The sequence below is a fragment of the Melospiza melodia genome, chromosome 3 (genome assembly GCF_035770615.1).
Source record: "Melospiza melodia melodia isolate bMelMel2 chromosome 3, bMelMel2.pri, whole genome shotgun sequence".
NCBI lineage: Eukaryota > Metazoa > Chordata > Aves > Passeriformes > Passerellidae > Melospiza > Melospiza melodia.
The window spans coordinates 35832448-35853952 of NC_086196.1; the positions used below are offsets into that span (position 1 = coordinate 35832448).

General features: G+C 38.1%; 1 protein-coding gene across 20 annotated transcripts in view; it reads right to left on the bottom strand.

Annotated features, from left to right (window-relative positions):
* SYNE1 (spectrin repeat containing nuclear envelope protein 1) overlaps window positions 1-21505 on the bottom strand; it is a 289695-nt gene that overhangs the window by 73210 nt on the left and 194980 nt on the right. For 9 of the 20 annotated variants that reach the window (XM_063151296.1, XM_063151304.1, XM_063151306.1 and 6 more), the window contains 12 exons: window positions 16985-17152; window positions 16090-16251; window positions 14762-14956; window positions 10536-10709; window positions 8546-8737; window positions 7911-7958; window positions 4233-4367; window positions 3520-3626; window positions 2323-2473; window positions 1375-1509; window positions 1059-1214; window positions 48-257 (listed from right to left, as the gene is read on the bottom strand). In XM_063151296.1, coding sequence (XP_063007366.1) covers window positions 48-257; window positions 1059-1214; window positions 1375-1509; window positions 2323-2473; window positions 3520-3626; window positions 4233-4367; window positions 7911-7958; window positions 8546-8737; window positions 10536-10709; window positions 14762-14956; window positions 16090-16251; window positions 16985-17152 — 1833 coding nt within the window. The remainder of the gene's footprint in view (window positions 1-47; window positions 258-1058; window positions 1215-1374; window positions 1510-2322; window positions 2474-3519; window positions 3627-4232; window positions 4368-7910; window positions 7959-8545; window positions 8738-10535; window positions 10710-14761; window positions 14957-16089; window positions 16252-16984; window positions 17153-21505) is intronic. The other 11 variants (XM_063151312.1, XM_063151302.1, XM_063151295.1 and 8 more) reach the window with 6 other exon arrangements.

Consider the following 21505-nt stretch of genomic DNA (forward strand, 5'->3'; position numbering starts at 1 on the left):
TAAATCTCCATTTGACATAGACCTCTGTTAATTTCATCACCTCATACCTTGAATGTGATGATTTGCTGGAGCCGCCCTTTCATCTGGTGGCATCTCTGATTTACCACTGTCTCCAGTAAGGACAGTCTTCTCAAGAGGCAATCCAAAGTGTCTTCTATAATAACCCTCTTATCACTATTGTCAGGAAATATCTGAGCAAACAAATTCTTGTTCTTATCCACTTCTTCTGTTATGTCTTTGATTTCTTTGGCAAGAGTCTAATTTTGTGGAAAAACAGAAGTGACAATCAGACATTCTGGAAAGCAGGCAAACATTGCCATAACCATAGTCAATTTTGCAATGATGCAGTGAATTTTTTTTACATTGCTAGTATACACATATACTACAAAAAGATGGAAGTTACATTAATCTCTGATAGTAAAAATATTCCAAGCTCCAAGGAAAAACAAGTGCTGGAACAAAATAATGTAAAGCCACAGAAACATCAGGGTTGGATTAAAAGTCATCTAGTCCAATTCTCCTGAAGTAAATATGGACATCTTCAACTAAATCAGGATGCTCAGAGCCATCTCAAGCCTGAATTTGAATGCTTCCAGGGATGGGACATCCATTCTGTCTGGGAAACCTGCTCCAGCATTTCTACACTCTCATTTTGAAAGATTTCATCCTTGTATCTTGTCTGAATCTATCCTCTTCAGTTGAAAACCATTGTTCCTTTGTTCTATTGCCTTTCTCCCCCCCTGCCACCACTCAATTTTTTCCACCTCCCTCACCCCTAATTAATGTTGATGAACCTGGGCTGTTTCTATATCCTAGAGTATCCCTCCCTCTTTTCCACATAGTTTCAATTTTGATAATGTGGTGTTAGCTAATACTTAGATGTTAAACAGAAGAAAGAGTCCATGCTTTCTGCAACATTTTCTACATGGTCAACTGCAGAATGCTGCAGTTACACAGAGATTATGTCAGTGACATGTCACTTATCCAGGATTCTAACACTTTTGTTCTAAACACTACTATTGGCAATTAAAAGAAACTCCTACTCATGGATTCCTCACCTCTTGCTTGCAGAGGTAGGTTTCTGTTTCTTCTTCTGGCAACAGAGCTGTAGCAACAAAGACTTGCTCTTCCACCCCATCCAGCCACACGGACGTGGCAGTGACACCCTCATACAGCTTCTGCTCCAGATGCAGGGTTTCATCCAGCCGTCCAGCCTGGGCAAAAGGAAACACAGGAGTCAGCACAGAAGTACAAGACAGCTTTCCTAACTTCTAATATTTGGGAAAGGCCTGGATTTCCAGGTCATAGCTGGAGGAGTTTTCACTGTTATTGTGGCTTTGCTGTAGGACAGGTGTAAAGACAACTGAAAATTACCTCAGATGACACATCTTCAAAGGCCTGATTCAATTCAACCAGCACTGGTGACACTAAGGATTTATCTTCATCCTGTGTCTCCTCCTTATACAAAGGCATTCCAGGTATTAGTCTGTTAGGTCTGCTATAAAGCTGCTGAGAGAGAGGCACTAATTAGGATGCATCTACCATATGTAGGGCACAAAATTCAGCTGTACAGACTCCCTGCTGACTGAGGCTATCACCTGCTAATGCTCATGGTCCTCCCACAAACGCTCCATGCCATGAATATTTTGCATAAATACTACTCAACAAGAGGTTCACTAGAAATACAGGATAAATGCTTGCAGCCGGAAGTAAAAATTATTAGTTTTTATCAAAAATATTATCAACTACTCTTTAATTAATACAAGGTATTTAGAACTTTGGAAGTTGGTTCATGGAGTGTTATACAAAGAAGAGTGAATTTGGGTCTCTTAACAATAAAATGAAAGATGTAAGTTAATACAGACTTTGGTTTGTCCCCAGTTTAATTGATTAATCCCCATTTCTTCCAGTAGAAATACTGTTCCCGAAATTCCTCACCCACTAAGATCAAGAATGGAATGCAACCAATAAATTCAAACTGAAAATAACAGTTTTTCTCTAAGCTGTTGCCAGAGTACTGATCAATTCTAGAGTGATGATTTGCTACAGAATTATCCTGAGTTAGATAAGCAGATAAACATTTTGTCTGAGCTCTTTCTTCCTTTCTAGTTCATTAACTTGATGGTAGTGCAATTCAAATCACTTTGAACATGAGCAGTGCTGGTGCCAGTATGTAACAGTTTCTAAAGGTGTCACAAAAATAAATTGCTCCAGATTTCATGCCTTAACTACAGCACCTTAATGGATCTACATATTGTTGCACCTCTTGTTGTAACAACTACTTTCAAAGAGAAAATGGAAAGAGAAATTTTAAAAAGCTACCAGCTGTTCTTTTTCCAAAGCTTTCTGGAGTAGTCTCTGCTTGGTACTGAATTCCTGGTTTAGGCTGTCCCATTTCCTCTTCATCTGTTCTTCAGATGATGGCTTCTCACCTTCTAAGACTAATTCCTCAGAAAGTACATCAGGCTTCTCACTGAATATGAAGAAGCATAAAGGTTTAATAAATGCAAAAGTTATAAACATATAAAGTTATAATTTTCCATTAGGAAATTCTACATTTAAATTAAATGCTAGTTTTTAAAGCTCTGACTTGTTAATTTTGGTTTTGTTTTTCTGAAAATAAGACAAGGTTGGTTTGAACAGCAAGAAGTTCTTATCTGATGAAATAAAATGTACTTTCGAAAAGACTGTTTGAAGTTGCAAGTACCCAAAATAAGTAAAAAATCCCCAAACCAGACTGAATATATACTACATTGAAATGTAACCTATAAAAAGGTTGTAGTTCAAAGCATGAATTAAAATAAATATTTCATCTGACTCCTTCCTCACTTCCTTTCTCAAAATGGTAGACATAGTTTAATGAAGGACAAGCATATGAGTTTAGCTTTGGTAAACAGTTAATCACAGTCAGAATTTTCTATTTGGTGGTTTGTTTGTGGGGGTTTTTTGGTTTTTTTTTTAATTTATTTTTTTATAATTTATTTATTTCTATGGTACACCATCACTTGATCATCACAAGAAGTAAGCCTCAAACAGAAGGAGACTGGTTAAGTACTTTCTGGCATTAAAATTAAGGCTTCAAAAGGAAAAAATACTTGCTAATTGCAGGAAAAATAAAATCAAGCAATGAATATCTCATCTGGGAAGATCTGGTTACAATGGCAGATGCCAGTGTTTGAGGTAGATGTGATTCACACACCAGTGCTGGTCCATAAAGTTACAGTAACTGATCCACTGCTTGTCTAGTGAGTCCTGCTAGTCTTTAATTTTAGTATGATTCCAGATAATAAGAATAAAGGGCATTTCTAAATGCTGAAAATGATCTATTCTCACAAAACAGTTTGTGTAACTGTATTATCAGACCCCTGAATTATCAACCAGGACTCCAACAGCCGAGGTGCTGTACAAAAATGATAAAACAAAAATTAGAGGACTACGAGCAGAAGAGGGATGTAAGCATAGGGATGACAAAGTATGGCTATAGAAATTTACTTTTTGGAACAACACATGAAAGCACACCTTATGGACAGTCCTTCAGTAGAGCTTTGCTGCGTTAGGATCTCTCCTCCCCGGCATGCTACTGACCGAAGCAGATTCTTCTGCTCTTCTAGCTCCTGTTCCAGCTCCTAGCACAGCAAGTTACAAAAAAACAGAACAAATCTCAAACACACTGGTTTTGCCTTGGAAGGATATGTCTACCTTGTTTTACTGTCATGCAAAGTTATCTGAGCTACTTCTGAAATGGCTTGCTCGAACACCAAAAGAAGTTCAAAATCTCTAGCCAGGGACACATCAAAATTAGGTTCATAAACTGGATTACTGAACTAATTAACTGATACAATGCAGTTTATGGAACCTACCCTGTGAGAATATCTTCAAACCATTCAAAACAATATATAATGTAATATGTTTATCTTTGCTTGTATGAAGACCAAGTTATTATTTTGAGTATTTTCATCTCTCCTTAGAGTAAACTAAAAGGTTGATTCAATTTTATTCTGCTGATGGACAAATTTTATTCTACTGATTATGTGAATTGACCATAGTCATCCAGGAAGTCTAGCCTACCTGTTGCAGATATAAGACAGGGAACTTAGATACATCATTACCAAAGCAGTGAGTATGAAACAGTGTAAAAATTAATGTTTCAGTGAAAATATTAACAAGCGCGGCTCAGCTATAGCATTAAGTGCAATCTAAAGATGGGAGTCAAAGAAAGGCAGAACACCAACTTTCTGCTGCTGCAGGGTACTCTGCTGCTGCTGTGAGCGAGTAGTTCTTGCTTGTGCCAGCCATTCTTGAACACTGGGGCTTTGTGAGGAAACGAAGTCCAGATCACTCTCCTCCTTTTCTTGTAAAGATCCCTGCTTTAAGAAAGAGACATTAAGATTCAAAAAAATCTCCTACATTGTTAGAGAGCAGGCAGGTTCGGCTCATCTACACAAAACTTCTCAAGTTGCTGGCCCATGTAAACTCTGAAGTGAGCAATGACTTTAGATTTCTGACTTTTACTGGTTTTTGGTTACTAGCAAGAAAAGCATCCCTAAAAATGTAAAAATAAACATGCACTTAGCAGAATCAGAGACCACAGGTCAGAGACCTCGGACTGATGTGTTTCTAAAGACTGTTCTGCTTCTGAAAACCAGCCTTCATCTGCAAAGGAGGGTGCAGCTTTATCTGGCAATGCAGGGATTCAGTGGTTTGTTTCTGCCAGGATTTTTATGTAATTAAAGCAATTTTTAAGAGAAAATTCTGGTTGTCATTCTGGTCAATATTTATTTATCAGTAAGTACATAACTCTATGTTCGGCAGAAACACACTGGGTAAACAGCAGATGACGTGATACGAACAGCAGAGAAAGTAAGAGAGAGCAAACCACAGAATGTTAGAACAGCACAGCAAAAGCAACAGTTCCTTCTATTCATACTTCTACCATGCTTTTCCAACATGAGTGATTAGAAAGGCTTTCTGTGTAAGCAATGCAAAAAAGAACAAACGCCTCAATAGCTCAAAAAAATGTTTTATCAACTTCTTGGCTTCCAAGGTCCATGTTGGCTGAAAGTTTAAGTAATTTTAGCAGCCAATGTATTCAAATGTAGGTATTTCAACATGCTTGGCCTTGTCTGTTAAAGACAGACATGTAGGTTGGGCTACTTTGACGAACACACCTCCCTGGACTTATTTAATATTACTTGCAGTCATATGATGACTGTAGAGCTCACACCTTTTTGGGGTTTTTGAAAGCTTCAGGATCTAAAGGTGGGGCTTAATACCTCTCCCATTTTGTCTATATATTTCATTTTTGTAGTATCCCTATTATGCCCATGATTCAGCCTTTACTCTAAATAGATTAAGACTGCCAAATGGTTCAGCAGCTCTCCTAACCACAGACACTCTGCCTTCCAGGTGACATTCCTCAAATCAGGCAGGGATCAGCATGGCAGAAGGTGGGTGTCTCACCTGGTGCTCCCTATGCTAACAACTGAGAGGGGCCTCTACCACCAGTGACCCTGGCAGCAGCCACTGAAACAGCAGAGTTTAGCTAAGCAGTAGAAGGCTAGGGGTAAGATTTTAATTTTGGGGGATGATGAGTGTACTGAAGTTGAAAGGACTGATTAGTGTTAGAGGATATAAACTGTTAAGAGGTGCAAAACAAAAAAGAAGTACCTGGTGCTGGAAAGAACTATTAGCCCTTGCTTTATGAAATAATTTTGTTTTACTAAGGTTCCAGTTTGCAGGTAAACTCTGATACTTTACTTTGTAGGAACAAGTTTCTAGACAAGCTGAAAATGAAGTGTGAACAATGTTATTACAGAATGTCAGACTGGGCAAAGAAAATAGTATGTGAGAAGTAAAGAAGATCTGGAATTACAGCTTTTCTATTACAAATTAGGAAACAGACAATGTTTCTGTAAATTGTGGGGGGGGGAAATCTGCTTAATTTTATATACACTAGGGACCATAGTTATTCAACTTGTAAATTTCTTTAGAGAACAGTATCTAGTTCTTCCTTGCATTTGAGTGTGCTGGTTGATTTCAGTTACATTTTGTGTCTCTTTCTCAGGGAAGAGGACTGAGAAGATACAGTTTTGGAATTATACTAAGACATATAATTAATAGTCTCGTGGTTCCTGCAATATCAAGGAGTGTATAAGGGGTTATGGTATTTGTTGATGCAATGAGGTCTTGCAAATATCCTACTGTACATACTTTTTAGATCAAAAGTATTTGTGAACCAGATTTTATCATTGACAAATTACAGAATGTAAGTTTGAAAAAAAACCCCTTATGTTTGCATTTACAGTTGCATTTTCATTTGAAGTCCGTCTGAAGGAACTGTATTACATTTCCTTTAAACAGCCAGGGAAATACAAGCTTGAACCTGTCATTCCCAGCTACTATCCAGTCTAGCACAGAAATAAATTGAAAATCCCTGATGAAATCGATCTTTCAAAGGATTTCAGAATTATACAAATTTATATGACGTACACTTTCTCTTGTGAAACTGGAGTAGTTCCTCCCCTACATAGCATTTGCAATGAAAAGTAAAGAATCACTCTCTGTTTTGTTGAGGTTTTTAAACTGCAGAATCTGCTCTACTTTGTTTTTTAAGGAGTCTGTATTTCATTGCCCCTAAGCCAGAGAATAAACAATAACAGACACAATATTTTGTGCGTTTCAAAGTGCTGCCTTTGGAGACAGTATAGTCTGGAACACTCCTGTTCTAGCATGTTTCTGATTAGTTTCACTACTTTATTTTATGAATAAAGAAGCTTGTCTCCAAGTCACCTTTTCTGTATCACTAGTTACATTCATTAACTAAAATCAGAAGACAACTGAAATTGTTCCAAGAAAGTCAGAGAATCTCATACTGACTCCTAAAAAGCCTTATGCACAGGGGTAACAGACAGGCTGAAATATGCTTTAAGGAAAATATAGCTCAGTCTTTATAATACTCTTCCAGGGCTACTTGGGAGGTTCCTTCCTTAGGAAGGAGGCTGGTCCATTATGAGGTTATCAGAACATCTGGAGACATGTAAGAATCTGAGTTTTTTACATGCACATGAACAACAGTGCTGCTGGCTTGTAATGTTTCTCAAGGTTAATACTGGCACTGGATAGAATTTAGGGCATCTGATGCTCTTGGCCTCAGTCCTCAGTGTTTAGAAAATGACACCATAGAACTTCTCATCTGAAAAAAAATTGCCCAGTGAAGATTAGAAGATGTTATACTGCCTGTGTCTATTTTCTTACATGATCTGTAAATGAAGTCAAAGAAAGACTTGAAATTCATAAAGAAACTTGAGTCTTGCATTTATGCACCATCTTAAATGATTCATATTCCACATCCGGAAATTATTTTGTTGTTATTTTAGATTTTAGAAGATCACCCAAAAATCTATTTTAAGAAGCAAACTAAATCACATCACTGTATTTTAAAATATTTTAAAGTGTTGTAAAATTTAGCAAAAAACTCTGTGATGCCTTTTCACTTCACAGGTAATATATGAGAACAAAGTATTATATGCCCACACAGTGTTGATAACTTTTCATTTGCCTAGTCATGAGGTTTAATAAGCAAGAATAATATTAAAGTTACTTCATCTTAGAGGCAATAGGAAGAAATACCTGTGGGGGGGGGGTCTCCTTTCTTTTTTATTTCTCTGTTTTTCTGAAATCATGTGAAGTTTTAAAGCTATGCAGTTGCTTTGGACTAAAAATAGTTCTTAGAACATCAAGTGACTTTTCAAGCTAACGTCTCAGTAGACTTTAATCTGCATTACAAGCCAGAAATCTTTGAAGCTTATCATGTTTAATTTGCACAGCAAAGCCAAGAAAAGAACTAAAAGAAAAGGAGGGGAGGGAGTCAAAGCAGGGCAAGCAAATTCAAAACCAGTCAGTCACATTACATGGTTGGGTTTCTTGTATGTATTCGCTTCTCCACATGCTAGTTTGACCTAAAGAATGACCAAAAGCAACTGTTAAATACAATGAATTAGTGGCAATGAGCAGACCAAAGCTGCTAGGAATAGAAACCTAGGGCAAGACTAAGGTTAAATGAATTTTTGCTTATATAATGTTGTATTTGGTATAATGATGCCACCAAGTATTAGCCATAATTAAAAATGTTCCCTTATGTTATATGTTCACTGTGCTGTGCACACCATGAAAAAACAAATATTTAGGATGATTCTTTGGTTGGGGAGAGTAATCCTGCCCCAGACCATACGCAATCTAAACAGATTGGAAACAGGAACAGACTATATCCAGACCAAGCTAACCATCTTATCTATTTTATTGTCCTTTCAGTGAAGATACTGAGGTTAGGATAGCTTTACCATAAAGCTGTGTTAACTTGAAAATTATCAACTAAAGTCTTCTAGACAGTTATTTATTTTGGAGCTACAATTCCATTTACTAACTAAACGAATAACTCAAACTGAATCAGTGCAACACTTTAACTCTTTTTTCCCAGTTGCATAAAGTTGCTGTGAAATCCCCAAACTCCTGCCCACCATAAGAACAGCTGGAAGGAGCCACTCACCCGAATGTTGATCTGTTTGTCGTGGAGCACCCTCTGCAGCTCCAGAAGGCTGCCCTTCAGTGTCCTGAGCTTCACAGCCAGCTGCTCTGCCTCGTCCTTGGTGTGAGCCTTCCCTTCCATAAGCAAGTTCTCATTGTGCACAGACAGCTCTGACAAGGCTACCACCTTCTGCTCTATTTCAACCAGCATGTTCTGCAGCAGCAAAAACAAAGACCCGAATTCGTACATTTTCCAGCACTTGAGATGTTTTCAGGCAAGACGACCTGTGGCCTACCTCACCCGTGTCCAAACTAAGAGAAAGTCAGATTAGCATTGCTTTGCCTTCCAGTCCCATTCAGAGTTCTTTAGAATATGCTTGCAAATGTTTGTATTAGCCACTTCAGTTTGCAACCCTTTTCAAAATAGGAAAATTAAAAAGTTACTTGAAACAAATAATTTGTTGTAGAGGAGATGCTCTTTATTTGCATATTAAAGGTAAAGGCTAAGAAGTGAGACTGACATCCATTGGTGACAAGAAATGAAGCACGCAGCCAGAGTTACTTCTTTCCTCTTCTTTCATTTACACGTAGTCAAGTGCTTCCTACCTCCTCCTATGTGTTGCTCTGGCTGTGTTGATAAGCTCCTCTTGTCACTATTTGCTCTTTCTGATTGGTGCATGATGGACTTAAGGATTTCTGTATAATCCTCTTTAGTCTAAAGAGAGACTTAAAGTGACAAATCTCTGGCATGTTTATTCTCAAAAGCTACTTCCCTGACATTCCATTAACCATTCATGTATTAGAGACATTGTGCATATCTTGATCTCCCAGATTCAATGCTCAAACAAGTCTTGCTCAAAAAACCTAGCCTGACATCAAATGCTTTCATTTCCATAGCAACTGTCAAGTATGAATTTAGAAATATTTCTCCTGAAGGAATATGTGCAAAATAAGATCGCCAGAGTTTCTAAAGTGAAAAAAAATATATAAAACTTACTGCATTAAAGTTTTGAGAAGCAGCAAAAGAAAAGTAGTATTAAGTCTTCCACAAAGTTAACTTTCCTTTTTGAGTTTCCTACAGACTGTATTAAAAAACACTGCTTTGTTAGAGTTCATAGGGTTTATCTGCATACAACAAAGGGCTCTCAATGACAGGTGATGAAAGGACTCTTCAGACTAAGCAGACTGAAAATTCCAATGATGAAGTATTGTCAGTGAAAAGTCTTCAGACTTGCAAGAAACTTAACTCTCATTTAGCCTAAAATAATTAAAGTCATCATTCTTTAAAAAGAAAAGTGTTCTTTTATCCATCTGTCTATTGTCTCTTTCGTAATTTTAATTATAATGATCATAGAATTCTAAACTATCATTTAAAAATACAAAACTCCCAATAATTTGAGAACAGGGATGTTATGAATGATCTAAGTCTTGTTAATAAAAGTATTTGCACAAATTCTTATCGCAGCAACATGTCCTTGGTTGTTTTGGTACTCTGAGTAGATTAATCTTCAAGCCATAAAACCATCACATACTGATGATTATCCTTTATTTTTGCATGTATGTAAGGATTGTTCCTGAAGAAAACACAGCACTATCCCAGTCATCACTGCTAGTGCCAGTATGTTCTTCAGCTGGAAAAGGACGTGTAGGAAAGTACACTGCAGGTGTTTTCACACCTGTCAGGTGAGCCGTTCAACAATACCAGGTTGAGGGGAGCAAAAACAGTAATTGAAGCAAATACAATGCCTTTAAAGCTAAACATAACTACATCTGAAAGATGTGGAACGTCAACTCTTTCTGCAGTCAGGACATTTTGTTTTCTTACTGCTACGTTCACATGGGCTTTCTAAAGTGCTGTTTGCAATCTCTAATGAGAAATTAGGAACAAGCTATATTTTGTTTCACAAACCTTTGTGAAAGCTTACTGAGCACAGAGAAGATGCTAAAGAGCTCAGAAACCTCTCCACAAACATGCTGACTCATTACACTTAATAATTGTCTTAATATTTTACCTGACAGTCTACCAGCTGTGCTTCCATGTCCATAGGTTCCTCCACAGGAAGCAGAGTGGTGTCCAGTGTTGCTCGGGTACTGAGGAGCCAGTGGTCAAGCTCATCGGCTTCACAACGGTACCGCTGGAGAGCCTGCTCCTGCCGCTGCTCTTCCAGCTGCTCATTCAGCTTTTCCTAGAGGTACAAATTATATTTTACTTTTTAGGAGAAATAAACCATAAAAGCCACTTCTAAAAAGTTGTTCCTCTCTATTTTGCACAAATCCTATGCAGGATTTCTAAGATATACTAAGACCTATCTTTTACAAAGCATTATTTCTTTCAATTGATGAGTGCATTTTTCTGATGACTGAAATTCTCTAAGTTCAGCCACTTTATTTCTACTTTCTCCAGAAGAGCTCTGCTATTACAGCTTTCTAAAGTTGATGTCTTTTCTGCCTCCTTTTGCTGCTCTTCTGTGGGTTTCCCCACACATTCATTCCGTTTGCTCAATTAGTACAGCACTGTTTGCTCAGGGAGAAAGATGCACATGAAGAAAAGAAATACACAGAGCTGGGAATGTGTTGCAGGGAAAGGAAAGCAACTTTGCCTTTTTTGGCAGCAGGCTGTTAGCTTTACTGCCTCTCAAAGGAGGCACAAGAGAGGTACTTCAAGGACCAAACAAAGTATGGGTGGGGCCTTGGTACATTCACATGGGCAAAGACAAGCCTGAAGAGCTGTCTACCTTTGGCCTCTCAGAGGATTCCTGAACCATGGGCAGTGGAAGGACACTAAGCTTCAATGGCTGCTGATATCACAGCAACACAGATGCCCTGGGTCCATCCATCAGCTCATCCATCCATTGGAAAGACAGGGAGTGATCAGCAAGTCTTGCTCACCCTTTAATTGTCCCATATGAATCTGAAAACTGGCTGAACAGCTGTGGCCAGGGCACAATGATCAGTGGCACAAAGTCTACTGAGTGGACAGTAATGAGCCTCAACAGATTTGCTAATGACACAAAATGGGAGGAGTGGCTGATAGGCAGAGGGCTATTCTGCCATCTAGGCACACCCTCAAAGGCTACAAAAATGAGCTGACAGGAAGAAAGGAAAGTGTGATGCCCTACAGCTGCAGGGGAGCAACCCCATGCACCAAGTACAGGCTGGAGGCTAAGCAGATGGGAAGCAGCTGGGCAGAAGAGAAGAAGGGGTGTCCTGGTGGACTCCAGATTGAACACAACCCAGCAATGTGCAAAAGAAAGCCAGTGGAGTCTGGAGCTGCTTTAGGAGTGTTCTCACCAGGATGAGGGAGATGATCCTGCCCCTCTACTTAACACTGGTGAGTCTACACCTGGAGTACTGTGTCTAGTTCTGTGCTCCCCAATACAAGAGAGACATTGAGTTCTGGAGAGAATAGAGGGGATTGCGTGGATAAGAAAACAAATAGGATGGTCAGAGGATACTTAGTTGTATCAGATAATGTAAAACCTAAGCATGGTGCAAATATTATGGAACAAGGGAAAAAGATTGTATTCAATCTGGCTGGGATGGAGTTAACTTCATTGCAGCCTGTACAGTGCCTTGCAGCTGTGGTTAAATCTGTGCTGATAACACAGCAATGTTATGGCTACTGCTGAGCACAGCATAAAGGCTTTCTATCTGCCCCTCACAAAGGCCAATAGGCTGGGGGTGGGCAGAAGGCAGGGAGAGGCGATAGCCAGGACAGCAAATCTGAACTGACCAAAGGGACACTCCACACCAGATGAGATCATGCTCATCAATAAAAGCCCAGGGAAAGAGAGGGAGAGGCATTGTGGTTATGGTGCTCATCTTCTCAAGAAACACGTGCTGAGCTTTCCAGGAAAGTAGCTAAACATCTGCCTGCTGATTGGGTAGTAGTGAATAAGTTCCTCATTCCCAGCTTGCACGCACAGCTTTTCCTTACCCTGTATAAGCTGTCATTATCTTGATCCATGAGTCTTTTTGTCTGCCTTCTATTTTCAACCCATCTCAGGAGAGAGGAGTGAAGGTGGATGTATGACTGCTAGCAGGGTCAACCTACAACACTTTGTAAGGAAATTCAGACTCAAATATTCAGGGTGGGCAACTTCATTGTGGGATCTTAGCATCTCAGGAATGAGGTGCAGAGTGACCGAGACCACCCTTGGGGGGCTCAGGAGTCCTGGAATGTTGCCAGAAGTGTCTGGTGGCTGGACTTTGATCCTACACAGGAGACGACACCTGTATGAGGATAGGAGGATTTCACTGGGGTGAATTGTGAAGGGATAAGTTAGTTAGAGTGAAACACAGGGTTTAGGATTTCTGTACAGGGGGTTCTAAAGAAGTAAGATGGAGGAATTGGGGTGTGTCCTGTCCTTCTTCTTCTTCTTCTTGGCCTCCATCTTCTGTGGTGATGTTGGCACTTTGGGATTAGTTATTACTAAAAGTGCACTGGTTAATAAGGGTAAAAGGTATTGGGGAAAAATGATAAATATTGTATACGTAATTTCGAGTATAAAGATAGGTGATCGCCCTGGGGGCTCTCAGTGTGCTCATGGCTGGCTGCTGTGCAGACCTCTGTCGGGCCAAGAGAAAATCTTTTAGATAAACAATTAATAAACACCGAGACCGAGAAAAGATCTGAAGCCTCTTCTCGTCCTTTGAAGCGCGGACTGCCCAAGGCCAACCCGGGCCTTTCCAAGTCACCTAAACAGCCGAGAAACCGACACTTCATCACACAGAGAAGTGTTTGCACAGCTTTTCTGCATGCTCAATTTCAATTAAAAACATTAAAAATTGCTTTTAGAACAGTTCACAGAATAATGATAGTTGTTAGATGTCTTAAATAATCCAGACTGAACAGTTCTCAAATGCTAGTTACTTGAATTAGGTCCACAGAAAGAAGAATATTACCAGTCCACACCATCACCAGCAAAATATTTCCATCACCTCTTTTACCTTCATTTCTCCATTTACTTCCCTGGGATGTTCTGGAAGATTTTATCTATGAAATCAGAGCTATAAAGTACACAGGTTAAATTACTGAATGTTGTTCACATATCATATATATTTCCTAGCCAGGATTATTAGGGAATACTTGTGGTATAGTGTCAAAGTATCCTAACCACAGTTAAGAGTAATATACTACTCATGCTTTATCTTGAAACTGTCAGCATTTCCTAAGTGCTACCAACATGTTTGTTAGATTTTGTACAGGGTGCAAACTATAAACAGCTAGATCCCCTATTCTACTTCCAACCTTTCATTTTTAATTAAAAGCTATTTTTCTTCTGGCACAACTTTTTTATTTTAAAACTAAAAAAGATATTTTCTAATGACCTCTTCACTGTCCTAGGTGACTGGTCAGAACTAAAGCAGATGAAGCACCCTGAGACTCTCCTGTAATCCAGTGTCTTGGTTTAAACTCAGCTGGTCACTAAGCACCATACTGTAGATCCACACAGCCAATTCTCACTCTGCTTCTCTGAATCAATTGATGATGGAAAACATAAAGGCAGTAGTTGCTGTGTTCGTGAATTCACTGCTGCAGTTCTTAACAGTACAGAAATAAAGCTGCCCTGCAGTGTCCAAAGTAGCCAAACTGTAACCAGCTCTAGCACGATTGCATGTTCTCACCTGTGTAACATATGCAGCAACACTCCTGTTTGTAAAGGGCTTGTAAAAATCCCCTTAGTATTAAAGAATTTTTAGTAAAGTTGGTAGGCAAAGAAATAAAAGGGTGTATCTTTCATGAAAAGAAGTTTGCATCGAAATCACCGGGAAGATGAGTGTAGACAACAATGCAAAGATTTGGAAGAGGAGCTGTTTGTTGTTTAAGCTTTCCTCTTCTCTTGTCTAGCAACTTGGAGAGGTGATTCCTTAAAAGTGTATTATAGACAATGTGATTTTTAATATCTGCGCTTCATTTATGCACACACACAAAAAAAACCCCCCTCTATATATATATATATATACACATATATATATATATATGTGTGTGTGTGTGTGTGAATGTGTGTATATATATCTCCATATGGCTATATAAAGCCAGAAAAAACTTAGAACATATATAATATTTGTATGTTCCAAGTTCTTTCTGGCTGCTTATCACTTAGCAGTAAGATGAGGGGCTCACTAAAAAAAGAATGGTTATTTATTACTGAAAGGAATTGTGAGAAATAAGCAGAACTGAAAATTGCCTTTTTTTTACGGTGACTAAACATATTGGTGATGTTTTTTCTTGTACCTCTAATAGCTGTCGTTTTCCTGATGCCTTCATTCGAATCGTGGCCATTCGCTCTGCCAGGACCGTGAGGGTGGACTGCAATGCCGTTTGATCAGCACCTTCCACATCCAGTGGTTCTGAAACAAGCTCCTGGGCCAATGATGTCTGAAGCTCACTGATTTCTTCTTGCAACATTAAAATCTCATCCATCAAAGCCTATTAAGAAAGGAGAGCAGAGAATGCATTTGTTTCACTTACCAGCAAGAAGGAAGTATTTCAGGAAACACAGACTAAATATAAAATTGAAGACGACTATCTCGAGGAGCACCAGGAACACAAGAGTAGAGCAGACCATCACCACCAGCATGACAGAGACAGTATTCCATAAGAACCGAGGCCTGCTTTTAGATGCTTGAGTTAGGATCAGGTAACTGGTTACTTAAACATGCATTTAATTACATATCTTTAATTTCAAGCATATCACAAGGCATTATTTTAGAAACTGGAAATCCATTCTTCCAATAAATTATCTGTAGGGCATTCTAGTATTCTCAGTGAAGATAATGAATAAGTAAGCGAGTGTGTGTTTGTGAGAGAAAAATAAGGGCATGTTTCAGCTTTTAGCCTAAAACTTTCTAACTGGATAAAGAACATCCAGCAATAGATGCAAATATTTAGAGATTTATTCCATGGTACCATCCTTTTACAGGTATCTTGAAACTTGGTTCATAGGATAAGTAGGAACTTATTTTGCACCAAGGAATAAATCTCTGAATCCAGACAGATCAGATAGATTCAAGCTATCAGATAGAAGGCTTAGGTGATTACAACTCAGACCTATATCAGATGCCTTACTTAATAAAGTATTCTCTTATTATTCAGATCATTATTTTTTGAGACTGCCCTTGAGGGAGTTTTTGATATGTTTTGTTTAAAGAGGTGAAAAATGTATTTTGATCAATATACAATGCATCAGTATTGGTTATGATTTTAGTAAATTTGGCAACATTATAAATATTCTTCAGCAATGATGCTGAAGAACAATATGGATAGCTGTCATTGGACACAGTCTTGGACAAAAGCTTTTGCTGAAAATTTCAACTGGACAAACTCTTATGATCTATTCTATTTCTTTCAAAAAGGCTCCTTATCAAAAGAATCCCCATCACATCACCTTTAGAACAGCAGGAAGCTCAGAAAGGCAAGACATACAGTTAACAGAAGGTTGAAGAAACAAATGCATATGTTTGAGATATCCCGGCATGAAGAAGGTTACTGTCTAAAAAACAGAACAAAAGATATGCAGGCAATGTGCACTCTCCCTCTCTTCCTCACATGTAAGATTTTACCTGATGTTCAGCCATCTGGCTCTCTGGGCTTTTGGCTGGTTCCAAACTCTCATTTAGTTTCATTTCAGTGGTCTCCATTTTTGTGGATATAGACTGGAGTGTGTCCTGATACTTCTGTTGACGCTCAAGAGCTTCATAGAGTGTGCGCTGCTTTTCACTGATCTAAAGAAGAATGGGAGGTATAAATTCTGCTACTTAGTCTGCTTCATAGGTCCCTAGGCTTAAAACACTAAAGCAAAAATTTTTCAAGAGTATAAATTACAAAGCAAAACATCCATATTAAAAATATTTATTTACTTAAAATTTCATCAGTAAAATTCTAGGTTCTGGTGCTTAAAAGAAATAGACATTAATAAAGCAGGGAAAATCTATGCACATTCTCATGCATTATTTTAGATTTCATGCACTCCAACATGGATGTGCACTATTTGCTAGATACATGGTTCCTAATACACTGTAATAGCTACTATGCTGAAAGGAATTAAAATTTTTAACATGTGATCAAGACTCTGACCATTTTTATACATCACTGAACAATTATGCTGCAAAACTATACAGAAATGTGTTGATTCAGCATTTTGAAAAACTGGATTCTGGGCCTTCTTTAGCTACTCATCCAAAATGACTGGATATCGCTACTAGATTATGAAATACAGTCTGTCAATAGTCAATATTTCTGAAGCCAACAAGCAGCTTTAATGACTCTTATTTTTATTAATGGAGGTCCATCTTGCACAGGCTTTCAAACAAAGAACAAAAATAATATATCCCAACTAACAATTAAAGTTACCATTTGAAAACCAAAAACTGCAGGGAAGAATATATGAGCCAGCTATTTGAATTCTATTCCTTACAACCTAGCCAACTATTCTGAAGTCTCCAAATGCAAACTTACCACATTTTTCAGTGTTTCCCAAGAACGCTGCAAATCATCCAATTTGGCACTAGCAGATGATTCTAAGCCTGGTTCATAAAACTCCTGGGTGGCTGAGGTGCTGGGATGAATTTTAGCAGCTTCTGTCTGCAACTGTTCAGCAGATAAGGCTTGGTAATAAGCAATGTCCTACAAGCACGAAGTACATTATTGCACTTTCAAAAAGAAAGATACTGCATGCTATCCCCCCAATACTGCCCCACTGCATATGTCCATTAAAATAAAGCCCACAAAGCCAAAACCACCAGGAAACTTCTTTAATAACAACGTAAATCAGTATTTAATAGTAGCAGACTGAGCATGTTTTGGACCTTCACTATGGTGAGGATTTTGCATGCATTTTTTTCATGTTCATAATAGCTAGGAGGTGCAGAAGGCAACTGTGGACAATCACAGAAAGGCTGGGAAGGGAAGTGCTATAAATGGGAGTGTTGTTCCAGCACCATTACAACTACACATGGGGGAAACCCCATCACAAAAGACAGCGGGTTATAGCACTGTAGGTGGCAAATACCAACCTAGTGAGCACTATCACAGAGAGAGCAGCAAAAGAACCTAAAAGGAATATACTGAAGGACTGGTAAATGAGGCAAGAAAGAGTATGAAGCATCAGCTTATTGTAAGCTTTCAAACAAACAGGGAGCCTCAACTAACTTATAAAAGATATTCAGAAAAGGGACCAAAATTGCTAAGGAAATGTGAAAATGTCAAACCATCAATGAAAATTCAGAGCGGAATTATTTCTCACCAGAAATTCTATACTTAGTGTATGGAGATTTCTTCAACTGTTGCAGATGACAACTGAAAACGTCTACAGAAAATGCAGAATTAAGGAAACAAGTACAGTACCTATACTTAGGTCAGGAAAGCAGACTTGATGACAAGGATTATTTAAAACTGAAATCATGTATGACAGTTAGCACTACATTATTTGGGAGGTGAAAAATGCTGCCTCAAGGGAGGGTGCAAAGCAGATTCAGTGGCGCTTACTGACAGGAACCAAGGCAATGGGCACAAACTGAAGCACAGGAGATTCTCTCTCTGAATACCAGGAAATGCTTTTTTACTGTTAGGGTGACTGAGCACTGGGACAGGCTGCCCAGCGAAGTTCCAGGGTCTCCATCCTTAGACACTCAAAATCAACCCAAATATAGTCCTGGACAATCTGTTGTACATGGTCCTGTTTGACAAAGGGTGTTGGGCCAGATGATCTCTGGAGGTCCCTTCAACCCCAACCATTCTGTGATTCTGTATAGATGTATAAAAGTTAGGTACTAAACAAGACTAATTCTGGGGTACTGGAGCTCTAAGTGTAAGAAGGATCCTAATTTGGAACAGAATGCAAATGCGTTATCTAATACCATATGTGAAGAAAACCAGACAAGCTCTGGAAGAGCACAGAAACCAGATCACTCCCATAAAACTGACCAAAATGTATGATTAGGTACTTCTTCAAAGACAATAAATGGGAAACTTAAAAAATTAAATGATGAAATTGTTATAATGTCCAGGGGCCAGCATGGAATAGGCAACAGCTTAGCATGGCACACAGGACTGCAATTTCAGAATTTTTCACTCTGACCACAAGTGATCTTTCCAAGTAATGGTGAAAAATTGCACCAGTGGAGGCAACTTCTCATTTTGCCTTGTCTGCAGCTACTCTCCAGCCCTTTGCCAGTCCCCTTTCAAGACCAATGCTTCTGTAACCTCTTAATATAGTTTTCAGAATAAAGGACTTGTTTACACAGAGAGGGAAAAGCAATCCCTTTCCCCATCTTTCCAACCGCTTTCTGGAGTATACAACATGGCATCTTGTCTTTGGCAGAGCTTTCACACCAGGACAGCAGGAATCCAGATGTTCATGCAAGTAAAAGATTCTATAAAGGGCCCCTACAAAGGCCCTAATATTCCATGGCTGTTCTTATGAAAAGCAGCCAATGAACAGTAGTCAGGTTTTGCTGTTAAATGCAGTGGCAAAAGGGTGTGTTTAGATTTTGTAAGATATGTAACAAGGGCTGGCGCAACCTAGATGAGAATTCGTAAGGGAGAGAGAAAGAATCCTTAAGTAGGCTGTGTACAAGGAGATAAAAAAGCATTTAACAGTGACCCAGTGGATAAGACTAAAATCACAGGATCAGCTGTTGCCTACAGGGCATGGTGCCAACACTTCAGCTTTTCCAGTTCAACTGATCTGCACTATGTATCAGGAAACCAAGTATTAAAAAGTGTTTTAAAATTTTAATCAATTACATCTTTGGGTAAGTGCAAGGAGATTTAGCCTCAAAGGATTCTCATTCAGTATTGCAGCACAGATGAAGGGTCTGATTTTGCTAAACATCAAAATTATCTGTATTTCAAGACTGTTAACATAATATTTACTATATTATGAAATTCCTCAGTGTTTCCAACATTAACGCCTTTATAGTTCCCCCCACCCTGCTGTTTTTGGAGGAGTTTCAGAAAAAAACCATTTTAACTTATATTAGTGCTAGAATTGTCACTTTCTTTTTTCTGGTATTTCTGGTCTTGTTTTAATCTATTTCAGTATCTGCATCATTTTTACTAATAAGCAGTTGGCACTTGTTTTATATTTTCATTACTTGTTAGAAATGTAAATAAAGTGTGTAGATGTCTGAATTCAGACTAGCTATGTTTCACCATTAAGAGATGCTAGGAAACTGATGAAACACTATATAGAGTTATTCAGGATGAATTATAAAGCAGTCTTAAAACATAACCTTTCCTTCCCCAATTGCCTCTTCAGAAGAGTTTTACATTTTTTTTCGAAGACTAAACTCATGTTATTCTTCACTTTCTGGAGTTCACGCTCACATTTTTTTTCTGGTACTTTGCAGATGATTTTCCTAAGAGAAATTAGTTCTTAACTTTGGGTACTTTTTAAAACAAAATATTTCTAAATTTATTTTGCTGATTTGCTTTAAAAATACAAAATGTTAATAACTTACATTTGAGCTCCTAGTTCACTAATATCTAGGATACTGTTCTTTAACCACCCTTCTCTCCTGAGGTCTCCCTGGGCATTCATAATGACCAGCACTGGCAGTTTCATAGATTCTTTAGTCTTGATCTCATGTGAGTGTGAACCTAAGAATTTTGTAAGTAAACCACTGCATTTTGGAACATTCTTCCGCTGGTTGTTTAATACATACAGTTCATTTCAACATTAACCACACTGAAGAAAACTTCAGCTCTTAGTTTTTAAGATTATTATAACAGCATCAACTGTACCTTTCTCAAAAATCTTCTGCTAAACGAAAGATATAATATTTTTCAATTTTGCCCTAGTAAATCACTTATTCTAAAACCTGTATTTTGGTGTCAGTTCATGGTGCAACAGCATGTTCACTGTGTTTTCCTTCTTGTCTGAGTGACTGGAGCTGTTTGACTTGTTTTTCATTTTCAGAGAAAAGTAAAGAATTGAGATAAGCTTTGCTGATTAGGAAGCAAGCTGCTTTTGGTCCTTTAACTCCTTCATTAATTAATGGTGTCATAAGACTTCTATGTTGAAATATATAAATGCCTTTCTACTGTAAGTAAACTTCACAGGGAACTTTCTGATTATCTAAAATTATAGAAAACGAGAAAAATCCTTCTTATGCATTATACAACACTTTTTAGTATGCCATTGATGATTTTTTAACCACTCTTACTATCTTACATTAATATTTTTTCTTATATATTGTATTTAGCAGCTTCTATAGCACCATGTGCATTTCTGAAATTTGCAGAAGGAATCAATGAGCATCTTGCTCAAACTTGCCTAATTCTACTCAGCAGCGCAACACAATATATTCTAACCTTCAAATCTGCAGTGGTCAATTTTGGAAGCAGTTACAAATGCAAAACCAACCAATCAGCCACAAAATCCAGAACATGATTAATTCAGTGAGGTGGTGATGGCTTCTAAGGCTCACTTCTAAACTTCTACAGCATAACATTTTATGTGTGACTTTATGTGTGTGATGCTCAATGTGTTGGCTTAATGTTTACATTTTAATCAATACTGACATACACTTGCTCCTACAAGAAGTGCAAGAGTTTTGATTTAAAATTTAATATCTGTTATTTCACTGATCTGCCTCACTGGTGCTTAAAATAGACTGTCATGGAAATGAAAAATACATGAAAAAAACCCACATGAAAGTTAATCACTGAAATGATATTAAGTAGAAGATACCAGGCTGTGATTTCAGTGCCAAAATGGCAATCGTACAGTAAGATAGATGGATATGGACATAATGCAATGTTTCATTATGGGGAGTACAAAAAGGCTTTTTTTCTCAGGATGCAAGATTCCATTGAGTACTACTGAGAAAATAAAAATTATGTTATAAGTAGAAAATACTGGTGACATTGTAATTGTCACTTAAAATTTACTTTTAAAAATAATGAATAGCTGTAACACGGGCTTTATACAATTTCAATACCTGTATCCATTTTGAACCAGAACCTGAGGGTTCA